Source organism: Triplophysa dalaica, chromosome 22 (assembly GCF_015846415.1).
Source record: "Triplophysa dalaica isolate WHDGS20190420 chromosome 22, ASM1584641v1, whole genome shotgun sequence".
NCBI lineage: Eukaryota > Metazoa > Chordata > Actinopteri > Cypriniformes > Nemacheilidae > Triplophysa > Triplophysa dalaica.
This window is the reverse complement of record NC_079563.1, coordinates 8523667-8544975: the sequence shown is the minus strand read 5'-3', so window position 1 is coordinate 8544975 and position 21309 is coordinate 8523667. Positions and strand designations below refer to the sequence as shown.

Here is a 21309-nt window from a genome sequence, read left to right as displayed (position 1 = left end):
CCTACTGTCATTTCTAGCCTGTGTGACTGTGTTTACGCTGTGGAACAAACACAACGGGAGATGTTTGGCTGCATTCTTTCACAAAGTGACATTAGAGATCCATGGTGTAATATGAGCTAAAGTGTATTCCAAGTCTTTCAGTGACACATGATAATATAATCCCTCTTAATTATTATTTGAAAATCTTTGAATTTTTTTATTTGTGTACCACTTACGTTGGTGCTGGAGTGGAAAATATTATGCAAATTTTAGTCTGCACATGACTTACACTTACACTATATACTTGCAATATACTGCTGTTGTTTTGAATTACATGAAGGATTTTTTTATTTTGGGGTGAAATTTCTATAAGGTCGACTTTATATAAACATCCGTTGGACACATACATAATCAATATATTAATACGATTGCATCATCTTAGTATTACTTACTTAACAAAATATCTTAATCTAAAATACATACAATTATCACAATATTTCCTTAAATAATTTTTATTATTTGTTCATTAAATATTATAAAATATTGCTAAATTTATTATATTGTTCTTTAATAGGGCCTTCACAATAACAGATATAGACCATATGCTTATTGTGGCCAAAAGAATTCAGGTTAACAATATTATTTCCATATCTATTATTTATTCTGTAAAGTTTTGTAAAATAAAAAATGTATTAATGTTTTTAAGTCAATTTATTTTAAAGTTTAAAAGTAAAAATATATGTTAAATCGCAAAAATATAATTGCGTATATATAACTCTCTACGCTTTTCTTTGGCATATAGACTCACTCACTCAGGTTGTAGCAGTCTGTGTCCCTCTGCAGGTTCTCTTGTCATCTAGGCTGATGGAGATTTAAACTCCCGTCCATCTATCTTTTATAATGAGTGAAGTCACTCCCACACCGTCGTCATTTCAATGATTAATGAACTGTTTGACTGGATACTACTTTACCGTGCTTCCGTCTGCCATCCCAGCTGATGGAAGACTTGATTCTACTGGCCAACAAGAGCTGCGCCTCTCTTTACTTTTAACATTCACATTTTTCATACATTTCTAAATAAGGAATAGTTTTCCCAAAAATGTTAATTATGTCATCATTTACTCGCCTTTACGACAATCTAAACCCATATGCTGTATTTGGATTTTTTGAACGCAGTGCAGTTGTTACACAGCTTTTGTCATGCAATAGTACTAAAAAAGTATTAAAAAAATATGACATGTTTTCGGAAAGTTTTCTGGGAAAAAACGCCTAAAATTGGAGTCGTTATTCATGTATGATACTAACTTCTGTCACAAAAGTGGTACATCGATGACACAACTGGATCGGTGTGTTTAGTAAAACAACATGATGTGTGAGTAATGACTTAAATTTCATTCTGTTCCACATTCGGCTTCAGAAGTTTCATTGATTTTTTTATATTTCTTTAGGGCTCTTTTTGGATGTTTTGTCCTTTTGGAGCTCAACAACCCTTGTTGGCAAGAGCTGAAAAACACCCCAGCTCTTTCCTCAGAAAAACATCCCAAATTCTCACTTAACGGTGAAGCATTCTTAACCCAACCTGAAAAACATTTACTGCCCTTTAGTTTACAGTCACCATTCTTGCGCGTTTGTTTACTTTTCTGATAACACGCATTCCATCTAATTCACTGAGACGCACTGTTTTCTGGAAGACGCTTTGAAACATGTGCGTTAAGACTGCACGCAGCATCCCTGGATTTTTCTGTCAGTTTAGGAGAGAACAGAATATGAAGTGTGGGTGTGCGTGGGCAACCATGAGAAATGTGTGTGTGTTAGCTGAAATTGCTGCTCGTGGGCGCGCATGTTGCTGTATAAATCCATGAAGTATTCATGCTACGCTGCCGCAACACCAAATTATATCCCAGTCATCAGACAGGATGGAGATGCCCGTCCTTTTGTCTCGGTAATTTGGCCTACGCTCAAATGGGTTCGGACGTGTGACATCGGTGGGTTAGAGGCATGTCGAACCGTAACCCGGCAGGTTACTATATTTAACTTGCGAGTCTTTTTCCAGAAAGCTCTACCTGAACGCACTGGCAGTGCAGCTGCTTGTAATTTCAGCTGACTGGCAGAGAATGCGCCTCCCCGCCTGGCGCTCTGATGAGAGAGCATCTTCAATGATGGTGGCTAACAACCTCACAGATACATCTTTTAAAACACTCAAGCTTAAATGCGCGTTTATACGGCAAGAATAAATGGAGCCAATCCATTAGCATCCGATTGACAGTCGTGACCTATTTTTTAACATGGTGCCTTTTTCTTTTTTAACCACAGTTTTCCCCAAGGCAGGAATGCGGAGAGCACCTGTGGCCCATTAGCCTGAGGTTATCTTACAACTGTTTGTTCCACCAATCATTCTGTGGCTGCACAGGTGGCAGAGGTGTCAAAAGCCAAGGAATGATTGAGGGAATGCACAAAGAAAATGTTAGAAAAAGGCGCATGAAAGAAAGCAGGTATTGGAACGACATTGAGCTGTTGAAACGCCGCAGGAAATTTAATGAGAAAAGCACAAGCGCTTTCTTCAATGTTTTAGCATCGGATTCAGTAAAGGTGTTACGGATGTGACATATGCAGTGAAATACAAACACTCACGGAATAATATTTAACAATATATTGATTCAGCTGTGTATAGACATTGGTCCAGAAATCAGAAAAATATTCACCTATACTGTACCTGTTTTCTGTTTAAGATGAGGAATATGCATGACGGATGTGACATTTTCAGTGAAAAGTTGAAATATAAACTGTCAGAGAACGTCTTTTTACCAATATATTGAACCATATGTTTATACTTCCTAAACCTCTAATGATAGAGTCCAGACATCAGAAAAATATCAATCTAGACATGTTTTCTGTTTAAGATTACGGATGTGACAAAAAAGGATGCGACAAACTTTGTAGGACTTCTGTGAATTTAAATGCACAAACCAGACCCACAAATTAGGAAGGAAAACATATGTGATCTATATGGAAGAAGCAATGTTACAGATGCGACATGCACTTAACCTGACAATGGAAAATGCTTTAAAACTTTATCAAAGATCTCCAAATCTTGACATCTGAGTAGGGCTGTCAAACGAATAATTGCGATTAATCGCATCAGGAATAAAAGTGTTGCGGTATTTTTGTATGAATAAATACATAAACATACACATACATATTTAGGAAATATTAACATGTGTTTATATTTAGTTTTACTAATAATTTAAATGATAAATTGTTATATTTTTCTCAAATATATATGCATGTATGTTTGTGTGTTAATAAAAATTTAATTCATTTGCACAGTACACGGATCATGTACACAAAGTTTTATTCTGGTTGCGATACATCGCGGTTAATATCAGTGTGTCCTTGGGGAACAAATGTATACCCTGAATGTGCTGTAAGTCGCTTTGAATAAAACCATCTAACAAATGAGTAAATGTCCAGAAATGTATAACCTTTGTTAGTGTTCGCAGCTTGGAGGACATATTTTCATGTTGTTCCGGGTGCTTGGTTGTGGGGGATGTAGCAGACTACCACAATCTGGCATGTTTCACTAGGACTATCTGGAAATGTGGCCTGTTATAACACTTTTCTTCATCATGTGATTCAATGAATTAACGCTACGATAATCAGTAAAAAAACACAAAGACATCTTTTTAATAACATTCTGTTTACGCCTGCTGTTCATGAACGATTATAGTGTTTGATAAAACGTTAAATAGGCTTTCATAAACAAGGTGCATGTCATTTGCATACATTTAACATTCATGCAGATGCTTTTATCCAAAGCAACCGAGATTGCATTATACTATACATTTGTTTTCCAAGTATGTGCAATTCCTGGGATTGAACCCATGACCTTGGCGTTGCTAGTGCCATGCTCTTACCACTGAGCTACAGGAAAGCTTCAGATGAGCAAATAAACGAGTTTACAGACTGCTGCTTTAACATTAAACCGGCACATGTAGCATCTGATCAAGTTATAACTGTTAAGTCGCCCAGCTGTGTTGAAACAATCTTCCTGCGTGACTGTCAAAAAGGCAACGTTGCAGAATTGTTATTTCCTAACATTTCTCCCCTGTATCGAACTTAAGCAAGCAGACAGAGTCTGTCGCTCACAGCCACACAGATATGATGGACTGCCAGGCACAGAGCGATCACTCTCAATCAATAAGAGCAACTCCATGCCTCAGTAACTGCGGCTAAATTAGATCTGTTTCTCAGTCTGCCGTCGCAGCTCTTTAAAAATACAGACTCATGTGGGTTGATGTCTGTCAGTCATATGTAACCGATTACAAAAATAAATCAAGGCTAAGAAAAAAAAATGTGTGGTTTGCTTTTTCTGACGCGTGTTGAGACATGTCGTTTTAGAGGAGTACTGTGAAAATATGCAAATCAAGGACTCTTGTTTAATTAGCAACATGTTTGTGAAACAAATAACACAATCAAAATTCTTTGTGATTGTAATCGCTAAACACGCACAATGCTTGACGGTGCATGTGTCATTTGATCATCATTTATTGTCAGGATGGAAACATTTACTAATTTTACCGGCAATTAAAATGCTTGTCTGCGTAGTGTCCACATGAATTAATGTTGGATATGGCAATTTGCTAAACATTTCACAGATGGACGTAGTTGGTTTGCTTTCCAACAGTATTTAAGCAAGTTTTTATGTTTGTTTTTTATTGCATTGTATTTTCAGTATGTTACATAATCACATTAATATTACGGTTTTCCAGGCGCTTAGTTGAGGTATCATAACACGTTTAGCAGGACATAAGAGTGGACGCCCACAGGTGTGATTCTGGAAGTTATTACATTCATTTATTTTTGTTGGCATTTCCAAAAATTCTTCAACGAAGAGTTTTGTGCCTTGAACCAAACTGACCGTTTCTGAGATGTTATTGTTGGTATAATCTTATAATATTATATACATATTATTTTAATTAAAATTAAATTATATTTTGAATTAATACATGAAAAATTTAAACATTGGTTAACGTCAGCAAAATAATTAAGAGACCATTTTATTATTATTAATTAACTTCAGTTTTTCTGAATTTAATGTTTAGTGGTATGTGTTTTGGTAGTTTTTTTGGTTTCAATGTTTCATTCTGTTAGTTACTATTTGCATTTTTTATTTGAAAATGAAACAGGAGAAAATAACAGATTTTTTTTCAGATCTCAAATATTGCAAAGAAAACAAGTTTTACTTTTAAGCAATACAACAGAAATATTTCTACATGAATTAATTTGGCTTTATGTAAATCGTTTCCTGCACTTCGAATTCCACTCACCGCGGCACATGTAGCATTGGTGATGTGACAGTAAAACTAATTTGATTTGAAAACATAAAAAATATATATAAATATGTCATAACCTGGTTTTCACGCGACTTGTAATGCTTTCAGTCTTTCACATTGCCATTGGCAGATTAAGTCACTCCTGAGGTTTGATTTTGATAAATTCAACTGACACTGGAATGGGATGGCACAAGTACATCTAGAAATGATGATTAAATTAAGATTTGTAATCGTCTCCTATTCCAGGGCTATGTCATTATAACATTTACAGAAGACTTTCGAGGCAATACATTCAGGTGTTTGCGTGTCTCAAAAGTACTGTAGGTCAAATGTTGGCTTGTTGCCAGATGGTCGTCACAAAATGAGGTCAGGGTCCCTTCTGGCAGTGTTTGTGTCAGGCAAATGTAGAGACAGCCTTGAGGGCCACGTATAAAGTTATTGGATACACTACACTAACACTGGCGAAATGGCTAGCTCTTAATTACGGCGTTTTAGAAAAGAGACATAGTAGTAGTGTTAAATCGCAGGGATTCTTTATAGATTGGCAATTTCATGGAGAGCCAGTCACTGGAGCATTGGATCCAATTTCCCAAAGTGCTGCTTGATTAGAAGGTATAGCTACCTGGATCAATACCATAGGAGGATCACAGACCTACGAGTTGTTCTATACCATAATCCCCCCTCTGCGCCACCTTTTACCCTTTAACCTCATCATTTAATTAATTTTACTCTCTCCTACATACTGCGTTCCAGAATCCTCTTTTGAAAAAGTAACATCGCCGCTGTCCTTAAGAAACCTTGGGCGTTTAAATTGACTGTTTTTCAAGAAATAGAAAAAAACAATACTTTTTAAACCATTAAATACTGTGTAGTCAAAGTTGACAAGTATTTTTAATGTTTTTATTGGTTAGATATTTACAAAGCCTAGTGACAAACATAAAGGGTGACCAATAATGAATGATTTATGGCATAAAAATAACGAAACATGGAGATAAGAGGTTTTAAAAGAACAGCAGCAATATATTAACAATATTGTTTCTAGCCCCAAATGAACGGTTGTAATTTTATGGTGTATTTAAAGCTCCTATTGACTTCTATTGTGTGGGCTAAACCACTGAAACATATCTCCAAATATATTTGTTTGTGTTCCACAGAAGAAAGAGTCACACACCGTTTTTGAACCGCATGAACGATGTAAATACATTTTGACAGAATTGTTATTTGGGGAAACTATCCCTTTAAGATACACACTGAAACAGTTTTGTTGCAACAAATGGTACGGTCATATTCCAAAAAACTATCTTGAACCCAGTTTACCTACTTTTTGCTTTTATTATTTAAATTCATTTTTTATCCTGACTTTGTCTAATTTACCCTAATTCCATCCTCTTGCAGCCCAAATCCACTACGAGCCCCCCCTGCCAGCTGAGCGCCAGCGTCTTGCCCAGTGCGCACCCGTCGGCCACATGCTGAAGTTTATCATCACGTATCCCACAGTGAGTGACATGTGGAACCCATCCCTTTACCCACAGCCGGCTTAACCAACTTTCTCGATACAGAAAGGCGCAGTCACTTTCCCCTAGAGCTCCTAAGCATTAAATACTATAATAAAGTTAAGATGTGCAAAGACATGAAGACTGCTCTGTTCAGTGTACCGCATTCTATTTCAGTGCACATTTTAATTTCATTTTCAGTCTTAGCTCTGAAGTGACTCCAATGCTACTTTAATTGAATTATGAAAGGATTGTGTGTATAATCAAACTATGAAATGCTTTTCTTGAAGCTTTAACCGCCTTTTTCTTCATTCCATACATTTAGATAATGTCCCTGTCTGGGTGGATGCAAATATATATTGTAGTCATGCTTTATTGGCTCTAATTGCATATTTTCATGGATTATGCATAACACATTTTTATATGCTTTTTATGTGTGTGATGCACATGGCAGCCTTGTCAGTATGCAAAGCAGCGGTTGCTGTAGGGAAATATCTGAAATATTTACAAATTAACCGGCAATTTATTTCTAATTTAATATGCACTTAAAAATGAAATTCTGTAATAATTTACTTACCCTCAAGTAGTTCCAAAAACCTGTATGAAATTCATCAGTTGCCAATGTAAATGTTAGACAGAATGTTTATGCGCTTTCAATGCAATAAAAGTGAATGGTGACTGGAGATGTTAAAATATTATTGAGATTTTTTTTATAATACTAGGTCAGAAAGACAAGAGGTTATACTGTATAAATCATGACCACTTTGAATGGTTTTGGTGGGGTGTTCCTTTAAATGAAGAATGTCATTAATGTTTTTACACTTTTGAGACAGTTCGTATCTTGTTTGTTTTGACCTGTCAGGCATTTTGGAGGAACAAGGGATTCTCTGGGGAAATCGTGACTCGTCCCTCTGAGGATTGCCCTTTAAGCGTCACATTTGATGCCACCAGCCCCAGAGGCAATCCTGCACTGGTGGGGTTCATCGCTGGCGTACAAGCCCGTGACTGGTGTGGAAGAGAGGTGAGAGTCAGAGAATGTGTGTGTGTGTGTGTGTGTGTGATAGATAGATAGAAACATTTTATTTTAATAGCATACAGTGAGCTGAATGATGGGGTGAGAAATGGAAAGAGGGAGTGAGATATTATGGAAAAGGAAGTTTAATATGCTCCAGTGGCAGGTCTATTCTCAGTTTCACACTTTCAGGGATCAGTATGTGAGTAACATTGGTTTTGCTGTTTGTCAGAACCAAGATATGTTGTTGTTGTTGTACTATTATGTGTAACGGAGCAGTTCTGAGCATTATTGTATGTCTGGAACCAATGGGCTGCTTGTACATACTTGTGTCGTCTTTGCAGGTTGTATGCATTTGCATTGTTATTCGCGTGGTCTAAGCTATGATAAAGCATAGCATTTAATGCCTGTGCTGCACTGCACGTTTGAGGGCGGAGCAATGCAGGAAGGGGTGTGTTCTTGTTGCGTAGTAGTGTGTTTTTTGTTTTGTTTTGTTGTTGAGTTCAAATAATTTACAAGTAAGGTTTTATTTTGTACTTCAACTGTACTACAAGTGAACTGAATGTGTACTGATCATTTAATAAAATTTTAGTTTTAACATCGCAGGTAGGCTATACAAGATTTTAGTAAATGAACTTAACATAATACTTAAACTTCACTCTTATATAATATATAGTTAGATGGGTATCGTTAAGATTTTATTGATACTGATATTGATACTGCTTCTCGATTTTAATGAAAAACTCATGATGTGAAAAGAAGTTAAACATTTTAAGTTTCTTTATTACAGCTGAGCTTTAGAACTGCAGTTTACAAATTGTTCTGACCAAACCGAAAATGCCACATAACAAAACGTGTGTGTGTTCCTTAGCATACCACTTATGACACTAAGCATGTACATAGGAATACATCATAATGTATTTCAACATATTTCCTTTACATCACTATGGTTGTTTGGCACTTTCTGGTTTTAGGTCTACATAAATTTAAGTACTATTTCTAAACAATTAAAAAAAAATGAATTGTTGTAATGGAATTGGTACCCATCCTTAATAGTTACTATATAAAGTTGAACATGTACGTTTATAAAACTAGGTGGAAGTTTTGAATACTTTAAAGGGATATTTCATAGGAAATGCATCGATTCGCTTCCGAAGGCCTTTGTAAAACCACAAAGCCGTGTTGATCGGTTCTTTATTCGATGGATGCACTTTTTGGATCATCAAAAAGTCGACTCCCATTCACTCCCATTCTACCTCTTGGAAGTAAAATGGTATGTGGTATTTTAACTCCAAAAGCATTATTCTTCAAGAAGAAAGTTATATTTTGTCAGGATGCCTTAAGGGTGAGTAAAACATGGAGAAATGTTGTTTTGCCTGTGAAATATCCCTTTAAAGTATATATCTTGATCAAAAGTTTGATTACAAGTAAGCCAAGCATACAGTACTTTATACACGCTGTTTAAGTCAAGTATACTTAACTTTCACTTTAAGTATATTTCTGAGAAGCATTGAAAGTATACTTGTTTTATCACATTAAAAGAAGCATACTATTTTCAAACTCAAGTGAACTTCTTTTTTGTAAGGGTGAACAACAGTTGGTCAGCTGGCACAAGTGCACGGTTTTAAATCCTTCATCTTTACAAATGAAACCACAGAATTTTCCATGCCAAAAACCTTGAGCAGTTAATGCTATGTGACTACTACATTGGTGCAGCATAATATAATAAATATAAATATAGTAATAAAATCGGCAGATCTGATTGGCTGACGGCAACACAATAATGTACACAGTCCCATAACTTTCATTTTCATTTTCATCAAAAGGAGGCAGACATGGAAAAATAAAAAAGCATGTTTGACACTAACCATGAGCTCTCTAAAAGAATATGTGATTGTGAAAACATCTACTTTAATAAAATGATCATAATATTAATGACTTACAAAATGTATTCATTTGTAAATGGTCCTTAGTGGAGGGGAACCTAGGCATGAATCTAACCAAACTTTGGCATAAACAAGCCTGGACCATCTTAAAAAACACACAATTTGTTTTTTAACTAATACTCTTCGTGTTTGTATTAGTGCAATGATAAAGGAATTTACCTGAGAAAGAACTCTTTCCAATAAGCAAACAAAGTATTTCATATTAACTGAAATGTCAAGCGTTAAAGTGGTAGCGTTTAACTGAATGCTTTATCTCTGAAAACAAACACTTGCTGCTTTGAGCTTTCAAAGGCTCTTCCACCTACTGTTAATTTGACAAAATATTGATTTATTTGTCACCCTTCGCTCAATCAAAGATGCCCACACATCCTGTGTCTGAGGAAGAAAAAGCCTTTCTAAAGCTAAAATCCATGATCCCCAAAGCTGCTCATCTTTGAGAAAAGCTGGTTTATTGCATTTACGCAATTTAAGAAGAGTGTTTGTTTAAGGTGCATTTCGGTACGAATCAATAGACATGGCCAGTTTGGTTTTGTCTTCTAAAACACAGAGCAATAGTCATTAGGTCTGGATCTTTATACAAATGTGTAATTAAGGGTGGTTTCACATTTAGTTTGATTGCCTGGTCCGACTCCAAACCCTAGTTCGATTGACCCCGCTGGACTGCATTCATATTATTTTATTTGGGTCCGGACCGTGGTTAGTTTGCGTCATCAAGCCAGCAGCTGTTTACCCTGGGGCTTGTAGGGTTGGCTCAATAGCAAAATTTTGGCTTCGGTATGGTACCAGAATCTTATACTGGTAATATCAGTACCACATCGGTACCATAGGTGATCAATAACCATCCATAAAATAAATTATTTGAAAAAAGATTAAGAAGACTGCATGAAACTGCTTTAATGCATATTTTATATATTTTTTATTTAGTCCAATTTTATTTTTACATTGTATTACTGAAAAGTGCTTTGGTTATATAGACTTATCATCATAATGCCACAAATATGAGCAATTCAATTTTGAACAATAAGTAAATGTTTCAAGTAAGTCTATTTAACAGTAGCATTTAAGATGAAAACTGAATGATCAATAAAAATAAAACACTGCACAGTCTTCACAATATGACGGGTTTGACCTCACAACAATCGTATAAAATAAATATGCAATGACTCTAAATAAAGCTTCAAAAGTTTCATTTTCTCTTTAATGTGTGACACAGATTTATTAGGTTACTGTCACTTTAAGGCAAATTCTTTTTTGATGCGGATATAAATATAAAACACAACGGACTGTGCTTATGTGAACCTTTTGTGTTTTTGACATAACAGCCTGTGTATTTGACAGAATAAGAACATAAACAAGACGCGAAAGAGAACTTCATGATTATAAGTAGGCTTACTGAGTCGTCTTGATAAAAAAAAATGTTATATATGCTATGTATGCAGTTGAATGGGGATGTACAAACGCATCGCAGCATGTAGAATATACGTTACACTGTAAAACAATCTGAAAATCTCTCTGCAAAAGTAGAAAGATCCGGATTTGTAATAAATCACTCACCGTGTCTAATTTTAAATGGTCGATAAGGTGCTTGTAGAGCGATTCATCTTGTTCTTCTATGTTGCTGGTTCTGTGGCATACTGCCGCATAGCTGTGAATTTAGAAACAGCAGCGTTTCAAGTACCGAAACAGGCAAAATTCTGGTATTGAACTGTTCGAAATCTAACATGTACCGGTACATTTCCAGAACCGGTTTGCCCCGCAACACTAGTCGCTTGTAAAAACGATGCAGGAGAAGGTGGCCAAACGCACAACCTTGCTCACTTCACTTTTATACATTTATGTTTAAGTACATAACGGCACTTTCATCTGTCTTATGAGTGTACTGCAAATGCTCTTACAAACGCTGAAGACGAAAATAAATGAGATAAAGAAATGAGATAAACAGATCTCTGCTTGGAGCGCGTCAGTCATGCTCCATGAAAAGTGAGTGAAACACACACACAAGCGCACATTTTTACAAAAGAACATTTCATTAATAGTGGTTCACTTTCCCGAATTGGTACGACTGCGCTCTTACTGGAGTTCAGATGAACCACACCCCAGACCTCCCTTTTTAAGTGTACTCGGGTATAGTTCGTGGGTGTGCACCTGGGTTTGGAAGACAAGGTTCTCATCATCCAAACAAATCGAATTGTGACAATCAAACCTGGGTGCGCACCAAAAGTGCTAATGTGAAACCGACCTAACAGCGTAGTCTGCGCATTAACTTCAAAGGAATTAGAAGGGAAATGATGTAAAACTTAATTTTGTGTGCTTTGTTTTATAGTCAGCCATTAGAGACATGGACTAGCCCTTCAACTCTTCATGGGTGCATCTATAAAACTCAACGCAGATGTTTTCTGGCCTCTGTATTTGGTGTAAAGCCATCATTTTTTTATTGAATTATGGCCCGGGACACTGAGGTCAAGTGGTATAGTCCACAACCTGCAGCTACAGGATTTTTATGTGTAGCCCTAACATCTGTAATTTGTTGGCATAGTAACAGCAGGGGTGTATGGCCAAGCCCCTCTGTACCCATAACTCATATAGATCTTATACTGAAAAGGCAGTGAGTTATTTTGATTTATGGACGACAGACTGGTCCTAGACCTTTTCTGGGAAGCACAGTTATATTTTAATGGTAATTGAAGGGTGTGATGGGATTGATCTACAGTAGATCGAATGTAAGTTATCAAATGAATTTGTTCAACCAAAAATGGAAATTCTTTGATAATTTACTCACCCTCGTGTCATTCTTAACCTGTATGACCTGTTTTCTTCTGCCGAACACAAAAGTAGGTATTTCGAAAAATGTAGGTACCAAACAAAATTGACCCACAATGACTTCAATTGTATGGACACAAACAACACACGAAAGACACATTTCTCAAAATATCCTCTTCAGAGTTGCACAAAAGAAAGAGTCATAAGCCGGGTTTCCATCACCCTGGTTTTATGCGCATGTTGAATTTTCACATCAGAAACGAGGATGGAAATGCCAAATTTCTGAAATAATAAACGGAATAAATTCCTCCAAAAAGTCATGTAACTGCACTATGAGACGGCGTAACCGGACTAACCAGAATAATGATCTTTATACGCATCATCTGAAATGTTGTTATGCTCATTTTTTAATGCTTGGGGAAGGGGTCATTCACACTGAATGCGTCTTAGCGTCTGAAAGCGCGAGATGCAGCGCTCGGTAATGTTTTATAAAAAATCGCAGCGTAGAACGCGAGGCTCTCGAGACGTCTCCACCATGTTGCATGTCATGCCAACTTGCTGCTGTAAACAGAAGCTTGCGACGCTTGCCCAGCCTCCAAATTCTTATGATTGGTCCAATGCTTTGGAACTGACATTGATGAGCAGCTCTGCATTTAAAAGTTGAAATACTTTCAACTTGAAATAGTGTCTTAAAAACGTGGCGCTCATGTGCATGGTGCTGCAAAAGACGCGAGACACAAGCGTAACAGTCATGCATGTCTGTTAAACGCGCGTTTACATAGAAAATGATTGGAAAAGTAGCGCATTGGAATGGAAAAACACGTTCTGTATGAATGGCCCCTTCATTTGTCAAAGTATTTTCTGTAATTGCCTCCCAGTACTGTCACGACTGCGTTTCCCAAACAGCAGGCATCCACAAAAGCACCGCATTTATTGTGTTTCATCTGCTTGCGCAAGTAATGATTATGAAAATGATTATATTCAGTTGCTTCTCTTACTATTCTCACTGATATTTATTGACAGTTTACTAGGAAGTTACGGTTGACTAGTTGGATGGAAACTGTACTTTACCATTGTTAAAAACTATACTTTTCATGTTAAATAATGATTTATTAATGTTACAAATACAACCTTATTGTAAAGTTTTCCTCATTCAATTCCTACTTCTATTTTACCGACAGCTTATAAACAAACACATCTTTGATTATTTCAGATGAAGGAGAGAAGAGCTGCTGTCATTTCCAGTCTGGTGAAGTATCTCGGCCCCGAGGCGTCCACCTACATTCACTACCAGGAGAAGGTATGAAGTGAATTCAGCCAAAAGGTGCATTGGGTCATAGAATGTACAGTCAATATCATCACTTACTGTAGAAGTTTGAGATGCAGAAGTGCACGGTATGCAGTGACACCGGTCGTGGTCAAAACTGTTGAGGTGGGAAGGTCTGTAAGTGCATGGTAACTCAAACTTAAAAATATATTTTTCTTGCGCTTTTAGTTTTGATGTGAGCGGTGTTCAGGGAAATCTGCTTGCAATAGTTTGTGCTATTTGTTTCGTTGTGGGAAATAATCGAATACTTTTTTCATGGATTTTTTAGAACACTTGGGTCTGTGAGGGTTTGTCTGACTAATCTGAAGTCTAACTTTTGCTCTTTAAAATATTGTGGCTCTTTAAAATATCCTGCTTCAATAATTTCTTACTTAAATTATTTCAGTAATTTTAATTAAATTACTAAATATTATACATTTTAAATATAATATTGTGTAATTATGACATTTAAGCAGTGTATATGAACATGCCTTAAAAACTTTTAACTTATATCAGTTAAAGATCCTTTTTGGAGATTTTAGTGGCATCTAGCTGTGAGTCCACCCCAACGACTCAGTCCACCCCTCCCTCTTAAAGCACTATGGTGGCTGCCACAGGTCTAAAATGTTGTCATGATTTTGCTTCTGTGCTGAAGGAGATAGCGTATTTAAGAAACACGCTCTGTAGATCAGTTTGTCCGTTAAGGGCTACTGTAAAAAACAACATGACCAAATCCATGTAAGGGGACCCGCCGTGTAAGTAGGTAGAAATAGCTAATTCTAACGTAACAAAAACATAACACTTCATTATGTAAGATCTTTATACACGTCTGAACACATAGTTATCTATATTATATTGCATTTCTGTCAATAGATCCACCTAAATCTTACACAGTGCACCTTTAGAACAGCTTAAACAGCATGCTTTAAGTCTGGGACTTAAACCTTAAAGAGATTGTTCACCCAAAAATGAAAATTCTATCATCATCTACTCACCCATTTGTCATGTCAAACCTGTATGAAAAAGAAAATATTTTAAATAATAATGGTAACCAAAAACTGTTGGTCCCAATTGACTTGCATTGGTTTTGTGTCCAAACAACAGATGTAAATGGTGACCAATGAGTTTTGCTTATCAACATTCTTCAAAATATCTTCGTTTGTGTTCTGCAGAAGAAAGTCATACAGGTTTGACATGATAAGAGGGTGAGTAAGTGTTGACAGATTTTCATGTTTGGGTAAAGGATCCCTTTAAACGGCCTTAAACCAGGCTATAGAGTAAATATGTACCTTGACTAGCATGATATCGGTGTAGTGACACTGGTGTTGTAATTGACAACCCTAAAGCAACTCAATCGCCTCAGACACTATTGACCTCAGCTCATATTAACACAACTTTTTTAATACTATTATATTGTGTGTAATTACAACCACACTTACAAATGACAACATTTCACCATCTTCAATAGATCCAAATGTCAAAGCTCTCAGCTGCTTCCAAGAAATCCCACTTGAAGCAAAAATCACAGCTGAATGAGTCAGCATGTGAGAGGAAAACACATTGTCCAGTCACAGGAAACCTATCAAGAACCCCCAGAGTTCATCACCTATACCAAACTTCCCTCAAAGCCACACAGCTACGACGAGTCAAAGGGTGACGGTCACCAAGGGCGCTAACTGAAATGGAAATCTCTCGACACTCTTCCTCTTCGGCCGAAACTGAGAACCAGACTCCTGGCATCTAAATGCACCATTTCACAAAGGAAATGTGAATTTGTTCCCCCCGAGGAGGGGAAAAGATGTGCACAAGGCGTAATTGAGATTGACAAACGGGCAGATTGGTTTGCCTTTGACAGTGTTGTAACAGATTTTGCCGTGGTGTGAAAAGGGTTGCGAGCGCTTTAGCACTAAGTGAAAAGGGTGAATAGCCTCGGGCAGTTTTCGGACTTAAGATGGAGAGAGAGAGAATGTGCAGTGTTTCTGCTGATGGCAAGTCTTCTTTTGAGGTGATCAGCAGCAGTGAAAAAAAGCGTGCAATCTTTTTATCTGCAGAATTAGCCACAGAGTGGGTAAACGTCTCACGTGCCATGCTCAAGGGCGAGGTGTGCAAAGCCAGCAACAAAGCAGATGTGTTCAATTTTTTCCTTCGACGTGAGCGTGGCCTCTGCGTACTGCAACGTGTTGGATTGAACACTCCAGATGGCATTGAGTGCGTACGGTGTACAGCAGCGCATTATTAACTGTTTAGCCTCCATTATGTTATTCAGAATATGTACAGATTATTTAATAAACAGTGGAAATAGGAAACCAAACCAACATTTGTATATTTGACCCATTTACTCAATATTCAAGTACATTACACATAATTAACTGTCAGGTTTACTTGAGTCGGCTAATTGTTGTAGATGACACTGTATATGTACTGTATGTTTAAGGGCGATCTCAGTTAGTGTTTTGTAAAGCTTGAATATGTTTAAACTTGACACTCAAAAAGCAGCAGATGTGCGTCAGCATGTGTTTTAAAGATGCAGCTTGTCTAACCACTTAAGCAGTTCCTTTACAGGAAACCTTTTACTTTAAATAAAAATGAGTACCTTCAATCGACTTTTTGTATACTTCTCAGAAAATGTCAGTCTTTTAGCAATGGAAATGTCTCTGAAGACCATTTTCTGAATCTGCACGTACTAAACATTTCTTGTTTGATAGGTCAAATACCAAAAAACGTGGTAAATCAAGATACATTTACAGTACTCGACAAGAAAAGTGACCTAATTTATTTATGAAGGAAGAGATAAGAATGAAGTAAGTTTATGTTAAAAACAAGCAAAAACACTCTTTTGCAGTGTATGGTTTAAAAATATAACATTTGTTTCCAACTAGAGTCCATCGAGTGATTCTCAGCCATTTCCACCACTGTATATAATGTAGATTTTAAGTATATATATATAAAATAATATCTAAATAGGATCATGGTAGCATACTTGCACTGCAAAAATAATATTTATTGCTATTTGCAAAAATACTATAATATAAAGTTTACTTACGACCAGAGATGCACAGATGCAAAATTTCTTCACCGATACAGACAGCCGATGATCCAGATAAACATCTGCCGATACCAATTCTAAAGATTAATGGTATTTCTTAACTTTCTGAATGTTATTAATTCATATATCGACTATTATTATTGAACATCCAACTGGTGATGTGTCTTAACATTTTCTGTATAAAGAGCACAAATTCATTTTATTTTTTGACTTTTGATTGACAGAATATATTGGCCCTATATATAATGTATTTGAATTATTAAAAATTCCTACTTACTGAGAGTTTACTTCAAATTGTACTTTCGTAAAGTCATAAAATGCGCTAAATGAGCTACAAGTATTGAACAAATACACTATCAGTACACCTCTAAGTTCACTTCTAGTATAATTGCGGTATAAACAAAAGACGAAGTTGTATACTATTTACTGTAGTATTGAAATAGTACACTTACAAATGACTACTAGAACATTGATGTTAGTACACTTACAGTACAGTAATTTACTGTATATTATGGTATATTTAAATACTGTAAATTACAGCATATTTAAAATATACTTGAACTTTATAAAAACTTATTTTAAGGAACAGCATGATGTCAACATATTAAAATAATGCACTGATGCTTGCTATACCAAAGCAAACAAAACACCTTTTATGGATTATAAACAAATAAGAGAAAAATTACTCCATGTGACATAAAAAACATACATTTATTTATTTCATAACATCTTTTATGTACTTCATACATAATCTAATTATGAATATAGGAAACAACTTGGAACAACACAGAATTCTCACAAACTTTAGAAGTGACCTTAAAAAAGTGAGATAGTCAATAAGCAGGACGTTTAGGACGATGTGAAGCTACATAAATAAAAATCCACTTGATGTTGTTTGGTTCAATTAAGACGAACAATCCAACTGTCTGCCAAATGTTGTTTGCCAGACATCCAAAAGTTTTGTCAGTGTCAACACAAAAGGCGCCTGCATATTAAATTCACCTCTTCAGGAAAATAAAGCACAGGCTACATCACAGTCCCAATTAGCAAATGTTTTTCAGCTTATTTATTAGCCAGAAATTGGAAGTTACACTGACACTGACCGATGCAAAATGTTAATGCTTGTTTTCGTGCATTGTGATGTGTTCAGGACTGGGCCAAGGAGGAATACAGTGGAGGATGTCCCGTGAATGTGATGGCCCCCGGGATGCTAACGTATTACCACCCCAGTCTTCGGAAGCCCTTCGGCAGGTAAACCAATTCCACCGCACTCGCCGTGTCCCTTCATGTTTACCAAAGCCTGTTTAATATCCCAAATGCTTCATTTCACATCTGCTCTTCTTAAAGGAACAGTTCACCAAAAATGAATATTGTCATTATTAAGTCCAGTGTGTCCCAATCGCGCCTCTCAACACTGCACATTTCAATGTTTCTTCTTTCTGACACCCAATTTACGTGATAGTCTCTCCCGGAGAGCTGTCTGTTTTGAAACTTGACATACTGGTCATTATAAAGCGTCTTTTTTGGAAACAGGTCGCGTAAAAGATTCTTTAAAATTTTAAAACCTGATCTCATAGGAATTCGTAACTATGTAACGAGTTGACTTATTCATATGAATTTGTACTTTTGAATCGTACAAAAACCTATGCTTACTAAAAAAAAGCCTTACTGAAGCCCCGCCCCAAAACCAAAGGTAACTGGCACGAAAGCAATTCGTATTAAATGTACGAACGAGATCATACGAATGCAAAGAAATTAGCCAAAATAAGCCAACTGTTTTAGTGTTTACGGAAGAAAGAGTTTGAACTACACAAACCTGAGTAAATGACAACACAGTTGTCATTTTTTGGGTGAGCTTACTCTTCAACCATCGACCCGCTTGACATCACCTGCCGATGCGCATGGTAAAAGTGAGTCTATAAATGCTCCTTTAACCCAGAAGCACAAGCGCTTCCAAACCGCATGACTAAATGTCAGAAGGACGATGCTCTTGGGGGAAAAATGTTTTGAGCTCTATTTGAAATTGGCCTGTTATGCGATTGACAGGGCTGAACTAATGCGGGCCCAAGGAGAACGAAGAGAGCGAGCGCATGCCGGATGCATTCGAGGGGGAAATTTCCATAATAGAATTAAACCCATAGAGAAGTGAATGAGCTCATCATATAAACGTGGTCGAGGCATGTACGGACTTCTCATTCTGTCTGATACCTGTGCGGGCAGGGCACGTTTTCCTTAAGGACGCCTGTAATCTGTCCTTGACCCAATTGGATTCGGACAGATGCTGGACTGGAAACTTTGTCATTTAAACGCATTTATCTATTCGTACGCTGAATATTTACGAGACTTTTAAATAGATGTAAATAATTAAAGCAATGAATTATGAAATGATGTCTGGTCTCCTAGCACAAGGTTCTAAGGAAGCGTCTTGCTTGAGAAGTCTCGGGAGAGGCCGGTTCGAGTTTTAGCAAAGCACCAGGCTGTAAGAGATTTTATACCTGACTGCTTTTGATCCACACACGCAGAGTTAGAAGTACAACTCTTGCTCGCCATAGACTCTGGAACAGAATCCACCGTTTCATGTCTTCACACAGAAAAAGAGCAAAGGTGAAGAGCACTGTGGGTAAAAGAGATCCCCGAGGGGTTTCATGCACAAGTCCAAGCATCCATAATGCATAAAGAGTAAACAGTGCGGTGGATGGGACACGGTCATGCATAGAGAATTTGTTGTGAAATGCCAAGCTACAATTTTTTTTACTTTTATATGCAGGGAGCCAATCATGGAGCTCTTGTAGGTAAATTATAAACAGACAGATTGTCTAGTGATTATTCAATTTTTATACGAATCCTGCATGAAGTTAGACAAACAAGCATCTGCTGGGATTAAAGCTGCATTTCTCTATTGGTTTTGCTTCGGGATCCAGATTTGAAATTCAGCATCGATGCCCGATACAGCACCAAAATTTGTCCATTTTTAAACGTAAACAAAACGTTTTTGAAAATGACGTGATGAAATATTTAGTTTCATTAGCCTTGACGTCAACAACAAAGTTTTGGAAAGCACTTTTTTTCCTCCCTTTTTATTTTGCTATCCTCTCATTGAAATCCTGATAAATTCAAAATGTTAACCCTGGAGTGTTATTGGAGGATATCAAAAGACTTTTGAACTTTTGTGACTTAAAAGAAAAAATAAGATTTTTATATTGAAAATTAAGGTCAATGAAGTTACCATACATGGTGCCTTGCAGGTCTATGATCGTTTTTTTCCCTAAAACATTTACATGTGACCCTAGATTACAAAACCAGTCTAAAGTAGCACGGGAACATTTCAGTGAAAGACAAAAATACATTGAATGGTTCAAAATTATAGATTTTTCTTTTATGCTAAAAATCATTAGGATATTAAGTAAAGATCATGTTCCTTGAAGATATTTTGTAAATTTCCTACCTTACAAAAACTTTATTTTTTTGGGTGGATGGACTGCCACACTGACCCTGATTAAAGAGACAGTTTACCCAAAAATAAAAATTCTGTTGTCATGTCATTGTCAACATTCACCCTGTTGTCATTCAAACCACAAAAGATGTTTTCAGAAAACAGTCTCAGTGGTTTTGTGTTGGAAGTCAACGGGTGCCAGTGTTGTTTGGTTGTTTGTTTTTCAAAAAATCTTCTTTTGTGTTCTGTACAAGAAGGAAAGTCACACAGGTTTGCAATGACATGAGGATGAATAAATTATGAAAAAAAAACAGTTTTAGGTGAAATGTCTCTTTAACTCTTGTGGTTCTGTTACAAGTTAGCTTTGTTCTTAGCTTTGCTTTTGGGTCACAACCATGACATTTTTAGTCAACATCATAACTGACAGCGCAAAGGTCATATCTAACTCGCTTGTTTTTAATAAACAAAGTAAATTTTCTACTGTCCTTACCTCTGTTGTTAGGATTCATTGGGCAGGCACGGAAACAGCAACCCAGTGGTGTGGCTACCTCAGCGGGGCTATTCAGTCTGGTCAGCGGGTATCTGTAGAGGTCCTGTCTCAGATCAGTCCATCCTCTCTGTCTCAGGAAGAACTATTGGCAGCACAGGCTTCTCTTATATCCCGTGACCTGAAAAAGAATTCCGAATGCGGGTCATCTACCTCGTGCCGCATCCTGGCTGTGGTTATGACTGCGGCTACACTGCTGACTGCTTACCTCTTGGCCAGGCCCCAACTGGGACTCGAATGGATTTGATGGGATTTGCTTCTTTTTTGGAATGGCCACTAATTTGTGTCTTGGAAGACGTTGTAATGTAAAGCTTACATTAAATTGGGGTGGTTGGGGAACATTGATTGTAGTTCAATTTAAAAAATGATTCTGTCATTAAATTCTCTGCATCTATGTTGTTTCAAAGTCTTACGTTATTTCTACCATAAAAAAATAAAGGAGACATAAGAGTCA

At 36.8% G+C, this 21309-nt stretch overlaps 1 protein-coding gene across 1 annotated transcript in view; it reads left to right on the top strand.

Annotated features, from left to right (window-relative positions):
• The window catches only part of si:ch211-127i16.2 (probable flavin-containing monoamine oxidase A), a 28201-nt gene extending 6892 nt beyond the window's left edge, over positions 1-21309 (top strand). Inside the window, exons 8-12 of the mRNA XM_056737354.1 lie at positions 6708-6808; positions 7668-7826; positions 13737-13823; positions 18026-18126; positions 20811-21309. Coding sequence (XP_056593332.1) covers positions 6708-6808; positions 7668-7826; positions 13737-13823; positions 18026-18126; positions 20811-21102 — 740 coding nt within the window. The 3' untranslated portion in view covers positions 21103-21309. The remainder of the gene's footprint in view (positions 1-6707; positions 6809-7667; positions 7827-13736; positions 13824-18025; positions 18127-20810) is intronic.